The sequence below is a fragment of the Xenopus laevis genome, chromosome 7L (genome assembly GCF_017654675.1).
Source record: "Xenopus laevis strain J_2021 chromosome 7L, Xenopus_laevis_v10.1, whole genome shotgun sequence".
NCBI lineage: Eukaryota > Metazoa > Chordata > Amphibia > Anura > Pipidae > Xenopus > Xenopus laevis.
This window is the reverse complement of record NC_054383.1, coordinates 22,269,568-22,291,189: the sequence shown is the minus strand read 5'-3', so window position 1 is coordinate 22,291,189 and position 21,622 is coordinate 22,269,568. Positions and strand designations below refer to the sequence as shown.

The 21,622-nt window shown below is 37.8% G+C and overlaps 1 protein-coding gene across 1 annotated transcript in view; it reads left to right on the top strand.

The window, feature by feature from the left end:
• LOC121395755 (adhesion G protein-coupled receptor A2-like) overlaps window positions 1–21,622 on the top strand; it is a 149,505-nt gene that overhangs the window by 113,377 nt on the left and 14,506 nt on the right. The window contains exons 8-10 of the mRNA XM_041570043.1: window positions 3,422–3,586; window positions 12,848–13,046; window positions 16,310–16,459. Of these exons, the coding sequence (XP_041425977.1) occupies window positions 3,422–3,586; window positions 12,848–13,046; window positions 16,310–16,459 (514 nt within the window). The remainder of the gene's footprint in view (window positions 1–3,421; window positions 3,587–12,847; window positions 13,047–16,309; window positions 16,460–21,622) is intronic.

Below are 21,622 nucleotides of genomic sequence, written 5' to 3'. Positions count from 1 at the left end.
CACATTTTTTCTTCTTAAATCTGTCATCTGACAATTGTTTTCCTTAAGATCATCTATTGTCTTCTTGATGGAATTTAATCATTGGCCCTCTATTTTTAAAAATGTGTCCATCAGCTATTTTTAGGGAAAAACAAATTGAAGATCAAATTATCTGGAAGTTCTTTTCACTGTTAGAACAATTTGTATTTACAGCTTCCACTGATGTGTAACATGTTCAGCCGTTGTATTCAGAAAGATGGACCTGCCAATAACTCTGTTTTTTTCATGTTTATTCAAGTCAAAGTCTCCAACATGTTTCACTTGAGACACAAATGTTGTACAGGTTTGGGGCCTGTTATCCAGAATGCTCAGGACCTGGGGTTTTCTGGATAATGGATCTTTCCATAATAGTCTACTAGAAAATCATGTAAACATTAAATAAACCCAATTGCCTGTTGTGTTTAAAGGGATACTGTCATGGGAAAAACATTTTTATTCAAAATGAATCAGTTAATAGTGCTGACATCTGACATGGGGCTAGACATATTGTCAATTTCCCAGCTGCCCCAAGTCATGTGACTTGTGCTCTGATAAACTTCAATCATTCTTTACTGCTGTACTGCAAGTTAGAGTGATATCACCCCCTCCCTTTTTCCCCCCAGCAGCCAAACAAAAGAACAATGGGAAGGTAACCAGATAACAGCTCCCTAACACAAGATAACAGCTGCCTGGTAGATCAAAGAACAACACTCAATAGTAAAAACTCATGTCCCACTGAGACACATTCAGTTACATTGAGAAGGAAAAACAGCAGCCTGCCAGAAAGCATTTCTCTCCTAGGGGTATATTTATCAAAGAGTGAAGTTAATAGTGAAGTTCCTCCACTAGAGTGAAATGCCGCCACTCCCCATTCATTTCTATGGGATTTTTAAAGGCGTATTCATCAAAGGGTGAACTTTCACTTCACCCATTGATAAATACACCTTTCAAAATCCCATAGAAATGAATTGAGAGCTGCGGAATTTCACTCTAGTGGCGGAACTTCACTCTTTGATAAATTTACCCCCTAAAGTGCAGGCACAAGTCACATGACTGGGGGCAGCTGGGAAATTGACAAAATGTCTAGCTCCATGCCAGATTTCAAAATTGAATATAAAAAAATCTGTTTGCTCTTTTGAGAAATGGATTTCAGTGCAGAATTCTGCTGGAGTAGCACTATTAACTGATGCGTTTTGAAAAAAACATGTTTTCCGATGACAGGATCCCTTTAAAATAATCATTAATTATATCTAAGTCTGGATCAAGTACAAGGTACTGTTTTATTATTACAGAGAAATTATGTGAATTATTTGGATAAAAAGTTGTCTCTCCTTATTTTGGTGCTCTCTGGATAACGGGTTTCCGGATAAAAAAATCCAGAAAAACAACAATCATCTATCGATCATCATGACTATACGGATGGTCAACCAGGAGTCCAAATAGTGTGATGGCACTCAATAATATTTGCATCATGGACATTCCAAATGAATGATGCTGATAAAAGTAGAATTCGTCACTGGTTTCCATACTACAGTGCGGCACTTCAGGATATAGAAGCCAGATATTGTATTTTTCAATATATTAAATCGTTTTATACTTCCGTACTCTCTCTGGACCAGTATGAAATGTATCCACTGACTATTTACTTGTTTCTAACCTACCACAGGTTAAGATTGTGATGGAATTTTTCTCAGTTTGTTTGGTGATCAAAATTATTTTTAAAAGCGGATTGCTGGGATAAAGTCAGACTGCATTGTAATTCTATTCTATTGTTGAGCACTTCAGTTGCATAGTGCCAGTATGTTGCATTATGCATTTATGATAAGGCTAAAAGACTTTTGGTTGCTTCTGACCTTGTCAAATGTAATGCTTTTGACATGAATCCCCAACACCGATGCGGTGACATTCTGCAAATACCCTCTACAACTAAGCAAGTTATTGCTTTAGCAGACTAAAAAATATAACGTTTTTATTTATGCCTGAAAACAATCAATAATGTTGTATAAAGGAAAGTAAAGTAAACATTAATTTACTTAAATGTAGTTATAAGTCAAATTCGGCGATGGAGCGATTTTGTCCCGTTTTGCTTCAACAAAAAATTCACGAATTTCCCCCGAAATTTGCGAAGCGGTGAAAAATTTGCAAAGCGCAAATTTTGACGCCCATGTCAATTCCCAACAATTTTGACACCCGCGTTACAGTCAATGGGCTTCCAAATAATGTTGACGTTTGTCAATTTTGACACCCGCGTTAAAGTCAATATGCTTATGAATAATGTTGACGCATGAAAGTTTTGACAAGAGCGACTATTCCGCTGTGCGTCCAGATTTTTTTGACGTCGGCAAATATTCGGCGACGCATTTTCAAGGGGAGTTTCACGAATATATTTGAGGAAATTAGCATTCGTGCCTGGTGAATTTTGTGCCTAGTCAAATTAAATTATTTTTATTTTTTCTTGAGTAGACATGCATATTAACATTACCTATTACCTCCTTCCTTTCTCCTGCAAATATCTGCTACCTGTATAAAATGTTCTGAATAGGTATGGAACCTGCTATACAGAATGCTCAGGACCTGAGGTTTTCCGGATAACAGATCTTTCTCTAATTTGGATCTTCATACCTTAGGTCTACCAGAAAATCATTTAAACATTCAATAAATCCAATAGGATTGTTTTGCCTCCAATAAGGATTAATTATATCTTAGTTTGCATCAATTACAAGGTACTGTTTTAATATTACAAAAAATTGGATTATTTGGATAAAATTTAAGTCTATGGGAGATGGCCTTCCCGTAATTCAGAGCTTTCTGAATACCAGATTTCTGGATAATGGATCCATTTTAATATGGTGATAAAAGATTTAATTATTTTGAGCTGTGAGGTTCTAGGCCATGGTTGCATAATAAGCGCTGAACTCCAACTAGTATTTTTGTCCCTATGTATGTATGGTAAGTTTTATGCATATGATATTTTCTATAAGGACCAGTGGTACTAAGATAACTTTACAAGCAAACACATATTTATAGATCCATAGAAAGTTCTCTCCCTGAGTATGCAGAACAGTTTTGGGCCCCAGTTCTTAAGAAAGGTGTTGAGTGCAGAGAGGTATATATACAGAGTAGATAGGAATGGACGTGTTAAACTATGAGGAAATAATATCAATGTTGGGTTTTTGTATGGAGAAAGGGCACTTGATTACAAGTACATTATAGGACACTATGAACAGTGGGGGATCTTTTTTTCACAAAGTAAAGACCAAAGAACAAAAGGCTAGAATTTGAGGAACAGAACTTCTATCTGCACTGGGGGTATTTGAAGTGGTGGAACTTGACTTTGACTTGACTTTTTTCAAACTCAAAATTAACTATGTAACCAAGGAACTTTGTTAATTTTGTTTTGCAGTGGCCTTATACTGTTTAGTGTTGACATGGAAGCCTCGGGGAGCTGGGAATGCCAAGTGAATACTTCCCATGGAAGTGTTATTAAAAGAGTAGAGATATTGGTTCTTGAAACAGGAGCACCCTACTGCCCAGCAGAAAGAGTCATTAACAACAAAGGGGATTATAGGTAAACATTTTGTACAATACTGTAAAACATTGTGTAATGAATGTGTAATACATAAAAATAAGAGCCACACCAATGATGGTTAAAGAAGCATTACATGTTACATTTACAAACATAATAATAATAATGAATAATTCCTTAAGGATGTACATTGCTCATAACAGGGTCGGACCCACCAGGGCTGCTGTCCAGGGCCCTCCTCCTCTCCCAGTTGCACTACTAAATTTTTTTGGTTGATGCGAATTGCCAATCTGGGTGCGGATCTGGGCCGGCGGGGCCCTCAAGAGCCGTGGGCCCACCAGGTTTTTTTCCAGTGTCCTGCCGGCCCAGTCTGACCCATACTAATAGCCACTTTGCAGTGTTATGGCTTTGGTTACCACTGATCAAAGCTGATGGGTAAGTTGATTTCAGGACCACAGCAAACTCTTGGCTGTTGCTCCCAGTGGCTTCAAAGCAAGTGTTATTTTTGAATTTCTTGTTTGGAGGCAAGAAAAAAACTGAATGTGGCTCATGGGTAAAAAAGGTTGGGGACCTCTGGTTTAGTACATGTGGAATGAATATGGGAGGATAGATGGCTTAAAAATAGGTAAAGTCAGGTTAAATAGGCAGTGTGCATACATAATTTCTTTTTTGGGAGCAAACCACGTATGAAATAAGTAGGGATGCGCCGAATCCAGGATTCTGTTCGGGATTTGGACAGGATTCTGCCTTTTTCAGCAGGATTCGGATTCGGCTAAATTCCTCTTCCCTGCCGAATCGAATTTGAACCCTAATTTGCATATACAAAATAGTGGATTCGGTGCATCCCTAGAAACAAGGCTTCCAAAAATTTGATCCATCCAGATATATGTAGAATTGATTTTAAATCAGCATATATACTACTCCTTTAACTGAAGAACGTGCAGTATTCAGCCATATACATGCACTTTATAATGTTGAAATAAATAGTGAGCTGATAGCACTGTTTTTACCACTGGTATCATATAAGCCTGTTACCTCTGTACATACTGCCTGATCTGGTAACAGAAAATTTGAGCAAAATCCCAGACCTATGAGTTTAATAAAAATGTTGAACTTGTTATGATTAAGTTATTGGTTCTGCCAAGGCAAAACATGTTTTATAGATTACACTGGTTCCTTCAGAACTGAGACTGTGAGTTTTTGGAGACGAATGAAGAAAGGCTACAGTGCTATGAGCATCAAACTTTATCCCCCTTCACCATAAAATCCATCTAAATAAACAAACACTAAGCTAAGTTGCTTTGGCAAGTAACTGAGCAGAACATTATGTCTGACCTCCAGACCGATCTACAGTAAAACACATGGGATCTTCTTCTTTTTTTGGGTCAATGACCACTAGATGAATCCCATGTTCTGTAAGCATACTGAGCATTTCTGATTTCTGAGACAAGAAACAGATGTTTTCAAACAATGAATATTAGTGTCTACAGTAAATATATTTACATGTTACAATGTATATTTTGCATTTTCTATGGAATATTCTCCAACCTGATGGATTTTGAAGCTAATGTAGGTACTGATCAGATTTCAGCTAAAAGACCCATTCTGCTCCTCTGGGAGCTCATCAACAGTGTATGTGATAGGGAACCTGAACCTTTTTTTACCTGTGAGCCACATTCAAATTAAATACAAGTTGGAGAGCAAAATGTTCCTAGGGGTGCCAATTATGGGTTGTAATTGATTATTGGTAGGCCCTATGTGGACTGGCAGCCTACAAGAGGATCTGTTTCAATGCAAACAAAATTCAATGAAGAGGTCCAGTAACTTAACGACAGAAAAAGCAGACCCAGGGCTCAGGAATATGTGGGGCCCAATGAGGCTCTATTTAATGAGCAATTTCAATATAACTTGGTAGAATAGGTCAATTTATCAATTTGTGGGGCCCTAAACTGAATTTATTGTGGGGCCCTGTAACATATAGTTATGCCACTGACGAGGTCTGTAGGTCTGCTCAAAAACTTTTAAATGTATAATTAGGGTATATTGTATGTTTGCATAAAGATATGCCAATGTGCAGTAAGGCCTTAGCCAATGAGGATGGACATATTTGTTATGTGAATGGGATTACCCTGAATAATGTTTTAGGAGACAAGTGATAAAGTAATGCCATTGTATTTCAAGTGGTTTATAGTTTTAGAAATGCCTGTATATTATTTTTTTTGTTAGATAGAACATATTTATAAAATTCTTCTATCAAGTCCCAAATTAATGCCAAGGGCATTTTGTCATTGGGTATAAATCAAAAGAAGAGCAGTGCGTGTTTGCAACCTTATCGATCATCGTTCAGCAGAGTTCAAGAAAATGTATTTGAAAAACATATATCAAAAGCATCTGCTGAGCCCTCGGATTATTCTGCATTAAAAGTGAATGCACTGTAAATTTTTGGAAAGACCTTAAGCCCTTTAAATATAGCATTAGTTGGAGGCATCATCGCATAGGTTTCTTTATATTGATGCTTCTGCAAACTAATAATTTCTTTGTGGAAACGTTTTCCTGGATTTTTCCCTCTCATGTCAAATTCAAAGACAAGGAGACAACATGTTCTGGTTGTAAAGCTGAAAAGAACTCCTTCTGCTACGTCCATACTTCAAAAGTAAAGACCTCGGTGCCTTGACAGCAGCCTTCTTGTGTTGTTGTTGCTGTTAGATGGCTGAAATTATACATGAAAAAAGAAAAGAAATTGCGTTTCTGTGTCAACAAAGAAAAAAGAAAAACATTTGAATCGTCTTTGAAAACTACCCTGAGAACATTTGACGTTCCAGAAAAACTTCTGCAACAATGTACAAACATTAAAATGCGTTTGGAATGGGCTCTGTGTCATTAGATATTAGACTCATGGAAATAAACAAACCATCATGTGGAACTATTTATTCATGATATGAACATTGTACTCTTGGGAAGATCTAGAGATGATCAAAACATGGTTCCATTCCTAGATGCCCCTTATCTAAAGTGACACAATGTCACTAGTAACTATATATAAATATTTCTTCTGGTTTATAGCAAAGAATCACAGAAAACAGTGTAGCAGTAATAATAAACAGGTCGATAGCGAGACAAAAGACCAACTTTCTGGATTCTAGACCTGGCAAATTTCTAGAGATAAATCTTTTCACCTTTATAACATGATTGCTGAACCCTAATTCAGTTTTCTTCACACTCTGGAGTAATTAGGTTGCTATATGCTTTAACTGGAAAGGATATGTTACACTTTGTTTTTCTGGATACAACTGTGAACAATACAAATAAAGACTCATGTTGTCCCTGCACTTTCCCTGCAGTTAGTTGCAGTTAACACCACTTTCATTAAGGATACTCATGTTAAAATGCACTCCTTGCATTTCCATATAGTTGCGCTTGCCGTGGCTCAGTCCTTTATGCCTTCAAGTTCAAATTGAACGCTGCAGCACCTATTAATAAAGGTGAACAGTGAAACCAGAGCCGGGCCAGTCTGGCCAGGTGCCCCAAACCACCTGGCCAGTTGCTCACATGAGCGGATTGGCGCTTCCACACATGCACAGATTGGTGCGCGGGCATGCGCGGAAGCACAATTAGACAGAGAAATAGCAGACAGTCGGGGGGGAGAGGGGACCGGACATGGGGTAGGTGACAGAGAAGGTACGTGGCTGGTGCCCCCAGCTTTGCGCCCTAGGCACGTGGCTTCTCTGCCTACCCGTAGTTCCGGCCATGAGTGTAACCTCCACCACCTCCGGACCAAGCAGTACCTCCAGGGTTCCCTCTATTCCCTGCATAAATTACTGCAGTTTAGTCTCATGGAAATAATAGGTTGTTAACGCCGATTACACGCCAAACACGGCAGCAGGCATTTGAAGTGTTACCAGGTAACGTTTGAAAATATTTGGCTCAACTGTACTTGATTTGCAAAAAAAGCACACAAGTGGTTGCAATTATTTTGCCCAATCAAATGCAATTATGGTAGAGGCATCACAACTATGTCAAGAGTATCATTCTATTGTGACTGCAATGATACTGGGAATTCTGGGAAAATAACATGGTGATTGCGCTCAAAATTGCACTTTGCCCACTGCACTTGCAGACGTACATGTGCCCTATTTACAATTACAAGTGAAAACTTTTAATACTATTCACAAAGTTACCATACTTGAATCAGTTTATGCTGCTCTATATCTAGGGGTACTTTATCATTTATAGGTCAGGGTGCAAAGAGCAGACACAAGCCACCATGTTTTTTGAACTTTGAAGCATTCCACATGGGTGATGACCCAAAGACACTGGTTCTTGGACTACACAATCTCTGGTCTGAGGTCAAATCCTTCCACGAGGCATCAGAGATCAAACCTGTGTTATGGTGAAGCACAGGCAAGAATGAGACACAATTGTAGTCAAGGTCAAGCTAAGGGATGGTAGATGTCAGGAGTCAAAAACCAGGCCACAGAAGGATGAAAGCCGAGGAAGCAGCAGACAAATACAACAGGTTTGAGCAGGATCATCCGAACCAAAAGCTGGCTTTGGCAGGCAGCAAGGTGATTGAACTATTGTGGTTTACATTGCCTTATGTAAGGTGTTATGTGCAGGATCACATTGCAGCTTAAGACCACTAGCACATCTGTGTGCCACTGTCAACCCCCCTGTCAGTTGAAAGTACTAACTCCCCCATGGGTGCATCCTAGGTTCTCATGTCTTTGGCTCATATTATTTACTCTGGTGGCTTTCCCATTGTTTCTTGTACCTGTCTATCTTCTCTTTTTAATTCGGTTTGAGGAGCAAAGTGCAGCAAAGATCTGTAGAATAAATAATTTTTTTACACCTCAGTGCTCTAGCACTTTTGTCCGAGTCATTGGTAATTGACCACCAGGTCCCCTAGGTGGTGTTTCTGAATAAAGTGCAAAGTGCAGGACACACAGGCTCAAGAGCATTGGGATGAGTTACTTTTAAGGCTCCTCTTTGCATGTTGTTTCCTACACACTTAACTGACTTGCACCCAATTTGAAAATGTAGCAATTCACAACACTATTGATACAAACAAATGCAACTTGCACATGATATATAAAAACAAACACAAATTAGCACCTACATCAGTAGAATATAGACAAGTTGCAGCACATTCTTTTAAGCTGGGAGTGTTGCTAGAATTCGTGTTTCATTGTGGATAGAAATATTGTGATTTGACGGCATTTTAATGCTTTGCACTTTGCAGATCCATCTATGCAGGAAACAGCAAGTTCTGACAAAAAAAAGTCCTTCACTGCATTGCAGAGGCTGTAATTACAGTATACGGTTGTCTCAAAAAGCACAAGCAGCATCCTCAGTTACCATGATATTTAGTGCACCCACATGGAACACACTTCTCCATTTTACAGGTATTGGACCTGTTATCGAGAATGCGTAGGACCTGGGGTTTTCTGGATAATGGATCTTTCTGTAATTTGGATCTTCATACCTTAAGTCTACTAGAAAAACAGATAAACATTAAATAAACATGAATTAAACCCAATTGGCTGGTTCTCCCTCCAATAAAGATTAATTATATCTTAGTTGGGATCAAAGTACAAGCTACTGTTTTATTATTAACGAGAAAAAGGAAATCATTTAAAAAAAAATTGATTATTTGAATAAAATGGAGTCTATGGGAGACAGTCGTTCCGTAATTCGGAGCTTTCTGGATAGCGGGTTTTCGGATAACTGATCCCATACCTGTATTGCAAAAAGTGAAATATGTCAAACAGGATTAAAATTAAATTAAACCTCATAATTAATGAAGCATAAATATATGCTTTATGGTTTTTAGTAGACTTATCGGCCTGAAATTTTGATTGGTTAAAAAATAGCCAATGCTAATCAGGCTCACATGCAACATTTCAGAGAATTTTATTCATCTGTATATTCATGTTTTTTTATATGAATGATTGCTTTGTTATAGTAATCTCATTCAAAAACAGTGTCGTTTCTTGGTCCCATTTTCATAAAATATATCAAAATTCTTCCTTTCCTTTTTACAAACCATCTAGGAGGGGCCAATTACTAATTTTCAAATTCTTTTTTTTTTCTGAAACTTGATGGCAAAAAAAAAAAAAAATCTTGAATAAACATGATTGATTATTTGCATAGTTGTGTGGGGGGGGGGAGGCTTTTTTGCCGCTAGAATATTTGTGAAAAACTCTAATCAGAAAAACTTGGTTGTTTTAATTTGTAGTAAAAAAATTCACACTATTTGTCAGGGAAACAACACCCTCAGCCATACGTGACATCAGACACCCCAAAACATACCAACACCCAGAAAATTTATCTGCTGCCACCATCTATCAGTAACAGGTGAAACCTAATGAGACTATTCCTCTACCGTTTATAACAGGTAATAACTCACAATACACCAATGCATCAAACACTCTCTCCTATGGTAGATAGTCAATAGATAGTCAATAGTAATGGGCAGGTGCGAATAAGCAGCGAATTTCCACATTTCGCCACCCGTGAATACATTTGCGAAACTGTTATGAAAATTCACCATCAAAAATTCACCGGCGTGAAAAGATTTTGGACGTGCGTTGGAAAAGTTGCGTCAAATAGTTGCGTCAAAGTTTCTCCAATTTTTCGCAATTTTTTTGGGACAAATTCGCCCATCACTAATAGTCAAGGTTAGATTCTACTAGTTCAACAAGCACTCCACCAGCCATAACTAGCCATATTGGTTATTTAGTATCTAAATAGGTAACCTTCCGCACACACAAAGGGGCAGATTTATCAAAGGTCGAGGTGAATTTTGAATGAAAAAAATTTCGAGTTATTTTTTGTGTACTTCCACTAGGGAATAGCTCGAATTCGATTCGAATTTGAAAAAAAAAAACGAAAATTAGAATATCGAAATGTACTGTCTCTTTAAAAATTCAACTTCGATCATTCACCATCTAAACCCTGCTGAATTGTGAAAAACGTTGAATCGGCCGAAGTGTTAATATTCCTAGGCACAAGCTTTCATATGGGCGATGAATTCTTTAGAGCACAAGGACAAAATGGATTACATTTTATATTTAATATTATATGAGTTTTATAAAAAAAAAAAAAGCTTTTTACCAAGAAGACATATATAAAATACAGAAATACAAACAGTAAGTAAAATAAAAACAAATAAAACACTGAGAAACTCAATACAGGCTAGAATTTTTCTGTGTCCTCCTGAGGCAAGAGTTGGAAACTTGGGCACATACTCCCACAAAGGCGAGTCCTCAAATATAAATGGCCATGGTTACATCTCCCCACCTTTTTATGGTCTGCCGGGACACCGTCCCTCATCTTATGCATGAGGTAGGAGGGACCAAGATTAATAATCCCCTGTAGGAGGTTGTTGGTTCCAGGACGGTTTTTCTGCAATATAATATTGGGACTTGCCAGTACGCAATATTATAGTGGAAATAGGGGGATAGGGTGATCCATATGGGAATAATCAAAATGATACCAAACATGAGGGGTGCCACATGTTCCAGTCCCCCAGGAACCATCCCTTCTAACTGGTGGGTATAGGTTGGCCCTGTTTGGTATCATTAGGAAGCATGTGGCCTCTTCATAACAAATATGTGAGTTCTGAAGATGTAAATCTCCTCAATGAGGAGATATGGATCCTTTCCTATAATCCATTTATCTTCTAATAACTTTCCCCTGGTGTTTAGGCTCACAGCTACTTTATTTTGATCAGCTTGTAACAGGGTCACTTGTGGCTCGTGTGCACCTGTCACTAGCTGTTCCTCTGGAAGGGAACTCACAGTTGAAACATTAAATGCCGGAAGTTGCAGTTGAACCAAACTTTTTTATTAATATTGTCACAATCTTTAGCACACAAATAGGAACACATCCACAGGGCTCAAATCTCCCCTCCTGCCTCAGTCTTATGGTACCTCCAATAATTGAAAAGGCTATGCGTGCCTCTCAGCCGATGGCTATTCAGTCAGTTGCTGCGGCTCCAAGTCCTCTTGACTCCAGTATCTACCGGGGTGTAGGTGCAGACCGCCCCCCAGATCAGGGCCTCTCGGGACTAGTCAAAGACATCACAGCAACATAATGCCCATTCCCCATAGCCGAGAGACCTTTATCGTGGCCGCAGCGGGCAGTATCAGCCTGTGTAACTTGGTCTGTAGCACAGGATCTTGCTCCATCTTCCTCAGTTGGCTCTCCAGTTCCAGGAGCATGGGACCACTGTGCACCAGCACCTGCATTGCCTCCACACCTGCCGCTCAAGTTTTGGGAGCAGGTGCCTCTATGGGGCATTTGTGGCATGGACCCCAAGAGCACAGCCGGTGGCACTTTACTCAGCTGGCGTTAAAGTCCTTGAGCATCCAGTCAATCTGGGCATCTTCTTTGTGGACTCAAAAACCAAATGCCAGAGCAATTCTAATCTGGAATGACACTATTTCATTAATCTTTAAAAATTTGAATATTTAAATAAACTTGAAAAAATAAAATAGCCTAAGTGTTGAATTTACACATCTCATTTGGGGCTTATTTATAGACCACACAGCCCAGAATGATTCGCACAGTGAACATATTTGGCCTCAACGTGTTTATATTTATATAACTGGAAACGATTGGTGTATTAGTGATAAGCAAATCTTTCCTGTTTCGCTTCAACAAATACTTTATAAAATTTGCAAAACTTTTTTGTCTCGAATAATTTGTCAGGAGACAAATTATTTTGTCACGCTCCATTTTTGTAGCAAAAGTCTACGTGGCCTCTTGTTTCTTCTTTGGGGCTACCAATAGAAATTGGGAGGGCAAAATCACATGCATTTTTCATTCAGTATTCTATTTTACTTGTCACAGTTTTCTATTAGTGTTTTTTGTGGTTTTTACACTAAATAAATGTCAAATTTTTAGAGCTTTTAAGAAAATTAGAAAAATAATAAAAAAAAAAAATTAGATTGCTAGTAAATGGACCCCTTGTTGCCATTCTGCTTAAGAGATGGGATAACCGGTTGCTCAATCTCACGTGAGCCTGCAGCTTTCTTTAAGGGAGAAACTGCACACAGACACCATGCTTCTCTTGCTTCAAATAGACACAACTTTATTAACACTTCTGCATTAGCAGACAAAGATCATGTTACATAACACTGTATCAGTATCAGATCAGTATGGGATCTGTATGAGAGCATACCTATTAATACATATCTTAGCAACCCTAAATGCATGGAGATCCAAATTATGGATCCCTTATCTGAAAAAAATTGCCTATTAATATGTGTCCCGACTCCCAATGTTTGCTTTGTTTTGTAGATGGACTAAAACATTGGCTGGAGTGACAGCTTTCCTTCCCTGCACACAGTCTCCATACATTTCCATTCTGCACCAGGAAAGAAACATGGAGCTTGAGGCATGGCGCAAGTGTGACCGAACGGGACATTGGGCAGAAGAAGACTATTCGGGATGCGCTTATTCACATGAAGTTACCAGACTTCTTCATGCCTTTAGCTTGGTAAATACTCACAGTCTTTTGTTTGTTTGTTTTTACTGTAGCCCTGTAACATGTGATAGCTATTAATTCCAATGATCACATTTGAGCTACATTTTTTTATTATTATTACAGGGCTCAGTCTTTGGAAAGGAAGCCACATAAATTGTGTTTATACTTCTTTTATAGCTAGACAGAGAGTTAATAAAAATACTTTGTCAGCATCATTTAATTCCTTCTATCAAGCGTCTAATGGCATGTTACACCATAATAATTTTATCTTATTCATCGTGTTGGGGAAGAGAAGATGTGAAGATACAAAAAGAAAAGGCTGAGGTTGGCATTCCATTTACTGTAGTTTCATTTAGAGCGCAGAATTTTAATAAGCACCATTTGCATCATCTCGCCAGCCTGGCAGTTGGAGCAGACACATTTAGGCAAGATTTAAAACATGTTTAGGTTGTGATTAACTTTTCATTTTCAGCAAATTCTGTGGCTTTTTTTTTTTTTGCATGTTCCTTCAGAAGTCATCATTTTGATTTACTGTGTGCAAGTATTCAAAACAGATTTAAAGAAACACTTTCTCGAAAAATAGGCATGGAGTCAAATTGAAGGATTAAATAGTGTCTCTGATTCTACACATCCATAGAGTAAATGTAACTGATTATGTGATGCAAAGAACAAAGAACTGTCATCATATAGATGCCAATGTTTTATGTATTTTAGATAAAAGGTAGGAGCCATAAGCAACTTCCTATATAAATATAAACAAGGGAAAGTTATATAAGAAGAATAAAGTTATATAAGAAGAATAGAATATATATATATATATATATATATATATATATATATATATATATATATATATATAAAGCAACAAAAACTGCACTCACAGGACTCAAAGAGGCGGGGCCAGTCCTGCAGGCGCACGGGTGAACTCCGCTTACGAACGGAGGCACAGAATTGAACAAGCATGACGGGGGCAGTCTGGAGCGGATTTAGTTGCGTGAGTAGCTTATGTGATAAGGGAAGTTGCAGGAATGGGCGATATGGGAGCGAAGCAGCTGGCATATCCTCCGGTGGCTCTACTCACTGGATCACTCTTGATATACTGGCGATCTAGGTTGGATCACTGGGGCGGAGGAATATCACTACACATTTGGTCATAATATACGGTGAATACTATTAATGAAGTTTGTCACGTGGTCACATTATGGTTTTTGTATATACACGAAAGTATACATCTTTGTGGGGATTTACACTGTTTCTGTATCATCATACACACCCACTTGTGACGTCATACAAGAGGTTTTGGCGCCAAGGGGGATCTTTAAATGGCAGTGTTTGTGTGTGTGTGCTTTTCACTTCCTGATGACGGCTTAAGTGAATAGCCGAAACGTTGAAATAAATATTTTTTGATTTTGCACCTTCAAAAGTCCTGTGAGTGCGGTTTTTGTTGCTTTATCTATGATTTATTATAACCAGCACCTAGGCAGTAACAATTGTTATGTGTGCACCAGATTTTGGTCTTTATATATATATATATATATATATATATATATATCTGGAGTAAGCACAGCTGCATATATAAAGCTGAGAGAGAGTATATATATATATATATATATATATATATATATATATATATATATATATATATATATATATATATATATATATATATATATATATATATATATACAGGTATAGGACCTGTTTTCCAGAATGCGCGGGACCTGGGGTTTTCTGGATAAAGGATCTTTCCATAATTTGGGTCTTCATGCCTTAAGTCTACTAGAAATTAATTTAAACATTAAATAAACCCAATAGGCTGGTTTTGCTTCCAATAAGGATTAATTATATCTTAGTTGGGATCAAGTACAAGCGACTGTTTTATTATTACAGAGAAAATGGAAATCATTTTTAAAAATTTGGATTATTTGGATAAAATGGAGTCTATGGGAGACAGCTATTCCGTAATTTGGAGCTTTCTGGATATTGGGTTTCCGGATAAGGGATCCTATACCTGTAGATATATATATATATATATATATATATATATATATATATAACCGGTTCTCTGCATTCAACCCATCATTAATATATTAAGGACATTAAGCTACTAAAAATGTCCTCTCCTTTAAACAAAACAGGGATTGTTTGTCCATATAATGCAATATATTTAAGCTGATCAACTACGTCAAAGTCATCCCTGGTCTGACCAGTTCAACACCCACTTTTATCCGATTCATTAAGAATTCTACTGCTTCGTTATACTAATAAGTTTTACCTGCAACTTACTTGCTGCTTGCAAGGTTAAAGCTCCCAAATATGGCTGCCCTTTTATAAGCCACCAGTGGGATCACCTGATTGTAAATGGAAAGGGTGGGAGCTAAAACATGGAGCTGGCCAATACTCCTGTATAAACTATAACAAACAAAGGAAAATCGCGTAGTTGCCACTAAATTTTAAACCAGTGATTTTATATCTATATATATTATATATATCTATCTATATATATATCTATATATATATATATATATCTATATATCTATCTATCTATCTATCTATCTATCTATCTATCTATCTATCTATCTATCTATCTATCTATCTATCTATCTATCTATCTATCTATCTATCTATCTATCTATCTATCTATATATATATATATATATATATATATATATATATATATATATATATATACAGTCTCTCTCTCTCTCTCTCTCTCTCTCTCTATATATATATATATCCTTGAAAAAAGTCCAGATGGAAAATGGGATGAAGGAAACGATGGATTCAGACAGATTGGAATCCTACTGAAAAAGGAAAAGGATGGGATTTGTCTGAATCCTGAATCAAATCCAGGAATTGCTGCAATTCTAGTAGGAAGTTAAAATAAGAGATAGATGATAGACAGGCAGACAGACAGATAGATAGATACTGTATATAATTTATAGACAGATGGACGATAGATAGATAGATAGATAGATAGATAGATAGATAGATAGATAGATAGATAGATAGATAGATAGATAGATAGATAGATAGATAGATAATGGATATATAATAGACAGACAGACAGACCAAGATAGATAGATAGATAGCACAGCCTTTCTGTAGTCTGAACCAAATTACTGAAGTTGCTTTAACATGGGCTCCAGGTTTGTACTTTTTGATTTGATTTTGGCTGTTAAAATCCACTTATTTGTACCCATACCCCTGACTCCTTCAGTGTATTTATAACAATTTTCCAAGCAACCATCCTAACACTCCATATGTCTTTCCAGATGGAGATTAATAGCAGCAATGTCAATGAATATGCGGAACAACTTGTACTTTATACTGGAGGAGCATCTTCCTTTACGGATAAGATGGACGTACTGTACGCTGCACAGATGATGGAAAAGTTGGTTCCATTTGTTGACCACTCCAACCAAGTAGGTGATCACAGGTGAAAGAAGGACATTTATTATACATATTATTCTTCTACAGAAGATTGAAATTGGGTAATTGAACAAAAAAAAAAACTGAGCTTTTAGTACAGGTATAGAACCTCTTATCCAGAATTCTTGGGACCTAGGGTTTTCCGGATAAGGGAAGGGATTTTTCCAGAATTTGGATCTAAAATCTGCTCAAAATAATTTAAATATTGAATGCTTCCAATAAGGATTAATTATATCTTCTTTGGGATCAAGTACAAAGTACTGTTTTATTATTGTAGAGAAAAAGGAAATGATGTTTAAACATTTGAATTATTTGTTTAAAATGTAGTCTATGGTAGGTGGCTGTCCCATAATTTAGAGCTCTCTGGATAATGGGTTTTCAGATAATGATTCCCATACGTATCTATTTTTTGAAGTTCTTCCTGCAGCTGACTGATAAAAAATAAACCATGGGGTTGGGTGCAAATTTGTGCAGTGTTGCTAAATGAACCCCATTTAATGGGGGGTCTCTTTGCTAACGTCAGTGGTTAAATGTATCTAGGCAGTTACCCATAGCAACTAGTGATGGGTGAAAATATTCGTCTGGCACGAATTTGCGTCAAATTTCCACGTTTCACCGCCAGCAAATAAATTTGCTACGTTTTTCATGAAAACTTTCCAATTGCTAGATTTTTTCGTGAAAACGGTTGTATTGCTTGATTTTTTAGCAACAAAATTTGAATTGCTCAATTTAATTGAAAACCTTTGAATTGCTTGATATAGAGACCAATAGATATTTTCAGATTTTGTGATTTTTCGAAAATCTTTCGCCGTTTCGCAAATGTTGTGGGAAATTTGCAAATTTTTCGGTGAATCGAAATGGGAGAAATTCACCCATCACTAATAGCAACCTTTCGAAGTCAACATTAATTTTCTACATAAAGAAAATTTAAAGCAGCTGTTATATATTTAGTTGCTACAGATAAATGAACTGGAGTAATTTAACAACTACTGTTACTAAATTAGCCCAAAGTTGTTAGGAATAATCAGCATTGCTACTTGGGTTTTGCATAATTAAATTGGATTAATAAAATACTACAGTGACAAACATGATATTTGCACAAAAAGAACACAAAATTTACTTAACCGGAGCTGCACGCAAAGCACAAATATCATTATCCACCACAATCCTTATTGACCAGCAAATTTAAACTTGTAGCACATAAAATTCTCATGCACCTTATGTCTGATTTATTAATAATAGTTAATATTTATTAATAAGGCACAAAACTAGTGCATCCAGCTGAATGTTTGTAAGTGGTACAGCTGATATCAATAATGGCACATGAATTAACTAACTGGAAAAAATACACCTATAGGCGTAACATGCAAAGGGATTGCAATTACAGGTATGGGGGCCAAAATGCTTGGGGTTTTGCAGGTAAAGGATCTTTTTTGTAATTTGGATCTTTAAGTCTGCTAAAAATTAATTTAAAGATTAAATAAACACAATAGGATTGTTTTGCTTCCAATAAGAATGAATTATATCTTAGTTGGGATCAAGTACAAGGTACAGATATCGGACCTGTTATTAAAAATTCTCGGGACCCAAGGCTTTCCAGATAATGGATCTTATCAGAATTTGGATCTCCATACCTTATGTCAACTAGAAAATCGTGTAAATATTAAATAAACCCAATAGGCTGGTTTTGCTTCCAATAAGGATTAATTATATCTTAGTTGGGATCAAGTACAAGGTACTGTTTTATTATTACAGAGAAAAGGGAAATAATTTTTAAACATTTGGATTATTTGGCTAAAATGGAGTCTATGAGAGAAAGGCTTTCCATAATTTGGAGCTTTCTGGATAATGGGTTTCCGGATAACAGATCCCATACCTGTACTGTTTTATTCTTATAGAGAAAAAAAGAAATCATTATTAAAATAAATTGAATTATTTGGATAAAATGGAGTCTATGGGAGAGGGCCTTTCCATAATTTTCTGAAAAACGGATCCCATACCCGTACTCACTGTGGGTCATTTACTATGTGCAAGGCAGGAAAAGTATAAACATTTCCGCTGGACCTGCTGACACTTTGCTCTGCACCTAGATCCAGATGTCCAATCCAGTGCTGCATTCAGAGAGCCTCCAGACCAGGGCCGGCCTTAGGCCTATTGGACCAATTGGGCCCAATAGGGCCCCGCACCTCTGGGGGCCCCGCACCACAGGGCAGCACAGATAATATTTCCCTCAGCACATGATGCTGCCTGGCCTGCCCCCAACTTTGAGAGTTCAGCCCATCCACAAATCCATAGGTCCAGCCCACCCCCAACTCTGATAAGCCAGCCTATCCCCCAAATCCATAGGTCTGGCCTGCCCCCAACTCTCATAGGCCCAGCTTTCCTCCAACCTTGATAGGCCCTGCCTGCCCCCAATCCAACCAAGCCTGCTCCCAAGCTGAATCGGCCCAGCCTGCCCCAAACTAATTGGCCCAGTCCACTCTCCTATTTCCTCCCTCTCTCTCTTACCCTGTGTGCCCCTATTATGTGCCCCTATTTCATCCCTCTCACTCTCTTACCTTGTCTGCCCCTTTCCTTTCTATTTTGTGCCTGTATGCCCTTATTTTCCTAAATACTTGGTGTGTCAGTAGCCAGCAACACTTTGTCTAGGGGCTCCGCCAACATGGTCCCAATTGGGCCCCACATTTGATAGGATCAGCCCTGCTCCAGACCCACAATTATTTTTAAATCATCAATAAGGGATGCATTTTGTACCCTTTAGTGCTCTTGCACTTGTGTCCAGAGTCGAAGGAAATAGCCCTTACAAAATGATTAAGGCATATATAAATTATGTGAGATAACAAGATGTTACTGGACCCCTCAGCAAATTCAATATAGGGCCCAAAAACATTGGTGAACTGACCTAAGTATTGGATCCATAATATGCATTGATTTTTGTACCTCGTACTAGGGCTTCGGTTGTAAATAAGCCCTTAAGTCCCAAATACTTTTATTTATGCAGGAGACAACATTTTTATCTATAAAACGCAATTATAATCATAGCTGCAAATTTAATGTACTGCTTCCACTTCTAGAAGCCGTCAGTCTAAGGAAAGAAAATGTCATTGCTGCAAGGAATGTGAAATTGTTTGGGATTTTATTACAACCCCTTTGAGGTCAATGGAAGAAATAATTATGCTGGAAACCTGCAATTGATTGAATTTCCTACTAAATTGCAACACCCCATTGAGGATTAAAAAATAAATCTTTTATTGTATTTTTTTTTTTACAAGATGGTAATAGTACAAATAGGGGGAACACGTTGGCAATAAAAACAAATAAATATACACAGCATAAAAGATTAAGTGGCACATGTTAAGAGACAGGAGGATGGAGGACCTTGCCCCATAGAGTTTACAATCTAAACTGGCATAAAATATTTCACACAGCTTTACAACATGTCTGCAAGTGTTTAACTGTTTCACATACAAAATTAGAAAAAAGTTGTCTCTGTTCAAATATTTATGGACCTAACTGTATAATAGAATTGATGCTCTGTTGATGAAGTGACCAAAAACAGAAGGTATATCAGTTTTAGGTGATTGTAGGGGTAATTTATCCAGCATGGAGCAGAGTGCAAAGTGCAAATAACGAGTGCAAAGTGCCATGTTTTTTGACACTGTGGTTTCTGCCTGTGAGCACCTTTCTTTGTGCTCCCAGAATGAAGTGTTTCCATGGTAAAGCAGTGCTGTCTGTTTTTGATTAGTGATGGGCGAATTTGTCCAGTTTTGCTTCGACGCGAATTTCGCTAAATGGAAGAAAAATTTACGAAACATGGACTTTGACGCCGGCACCCATCGACAAAACAGTTAGTCGGCGTCCGTTAATCATTTCAATTATCACCGGGGTCAAAAACCTTTGACGGCGGTGAACTTTCATGCAAATTTGCAAATTTATTCACCGGTGCCGAAACACGGAAATTCGCTGCAAATTCGCGTCTGGCGCCCATCGCAATTAGGCCCTGCAGTTTTTAAATGACCACTAAGATTTAATGCCCCCTAGTAGTGTCGAAGCAAAAGACCCCTACAGAGTGCAGACTGCACAATCCATTGTCCCAGGCACATTTGGTGAGTGTATGGGAAATTTTGCACCCCTTAGTAATCTTGCACTTGTGACCAGGGCTCTGGTAAATAAAACCTTCATTGCATTAAGCATAATGTATTCATTTTAAACCCCATGAACTCGCAAAGTCGTTTTTTAATAAAAAGTTCAGAAAGGACTTTTTAAAAGATTTCTAGAGAACACAGAAATATATTTTTCTTATCAAATAACTACCTTAGCTTGACATCTTAGTTTGCATTCCCGGGCATTAATTAGGCATGAATGGAAAGCTAATGTGTTTAATGGAATGTCTGTACTTCTAAAATAGTGCTGCTTTCTGAATGTAAATTATAGTCGTCTAAATGCAGCACATTATTTGCTCGGGGCTACTGTTTTCTCTCCCAGTAGAAGCAACTCAGCAGAAAAAGTTCAATGGAAATAAGTTGGCAGTATGCAGAACAGATGGAAAGGGTACAGCAATAATACCAGGGAAAGACTTCTCCCACTGAATGTCACTGACATATACAGCATTAAAAGTGAATATAATTTGGGGTGAAGTGAAACAGATCTGCCTTAAACTTCCTTCTTTTTTATTATGTCATTGTTTTACTCCGCATGAAAGTCACTCAATGTTAGTTGTTGTTTTCTACCTCCCCTATCAATCATTATAATGTCCATTTAATAACACTTTTAAGAAATGTTTTTCTTCTACTTTCACCTTGGATCTGATTGCAGCCTACTCCACTCTCCCACATAGTGTTTCTTTCAACAAGAACATATACTTTATATACAATATTACTCTGTTGATGTTTAGAGGCCCTACATAAATCATCTCACTACCACTAGTGTTGTGCGGGTCAGTGTTTTCCCCGACCCTCCCTCCTTTTATAGACCCCCATGACCCCACCCCACAGATGACATTACAAAAGGGGCAGGGCGAGCAGGCCTGGAAGTTGGAAGCCGGCACTGCAACGTGGTGAGCGAGAGCAGGAGAAGAACTCAACCCACACCCGCCGACTACGCGAGAAGAGGAGTGCGAGGTCGACCCGAACCCGCGGGTATGGGACTGGCCCGCA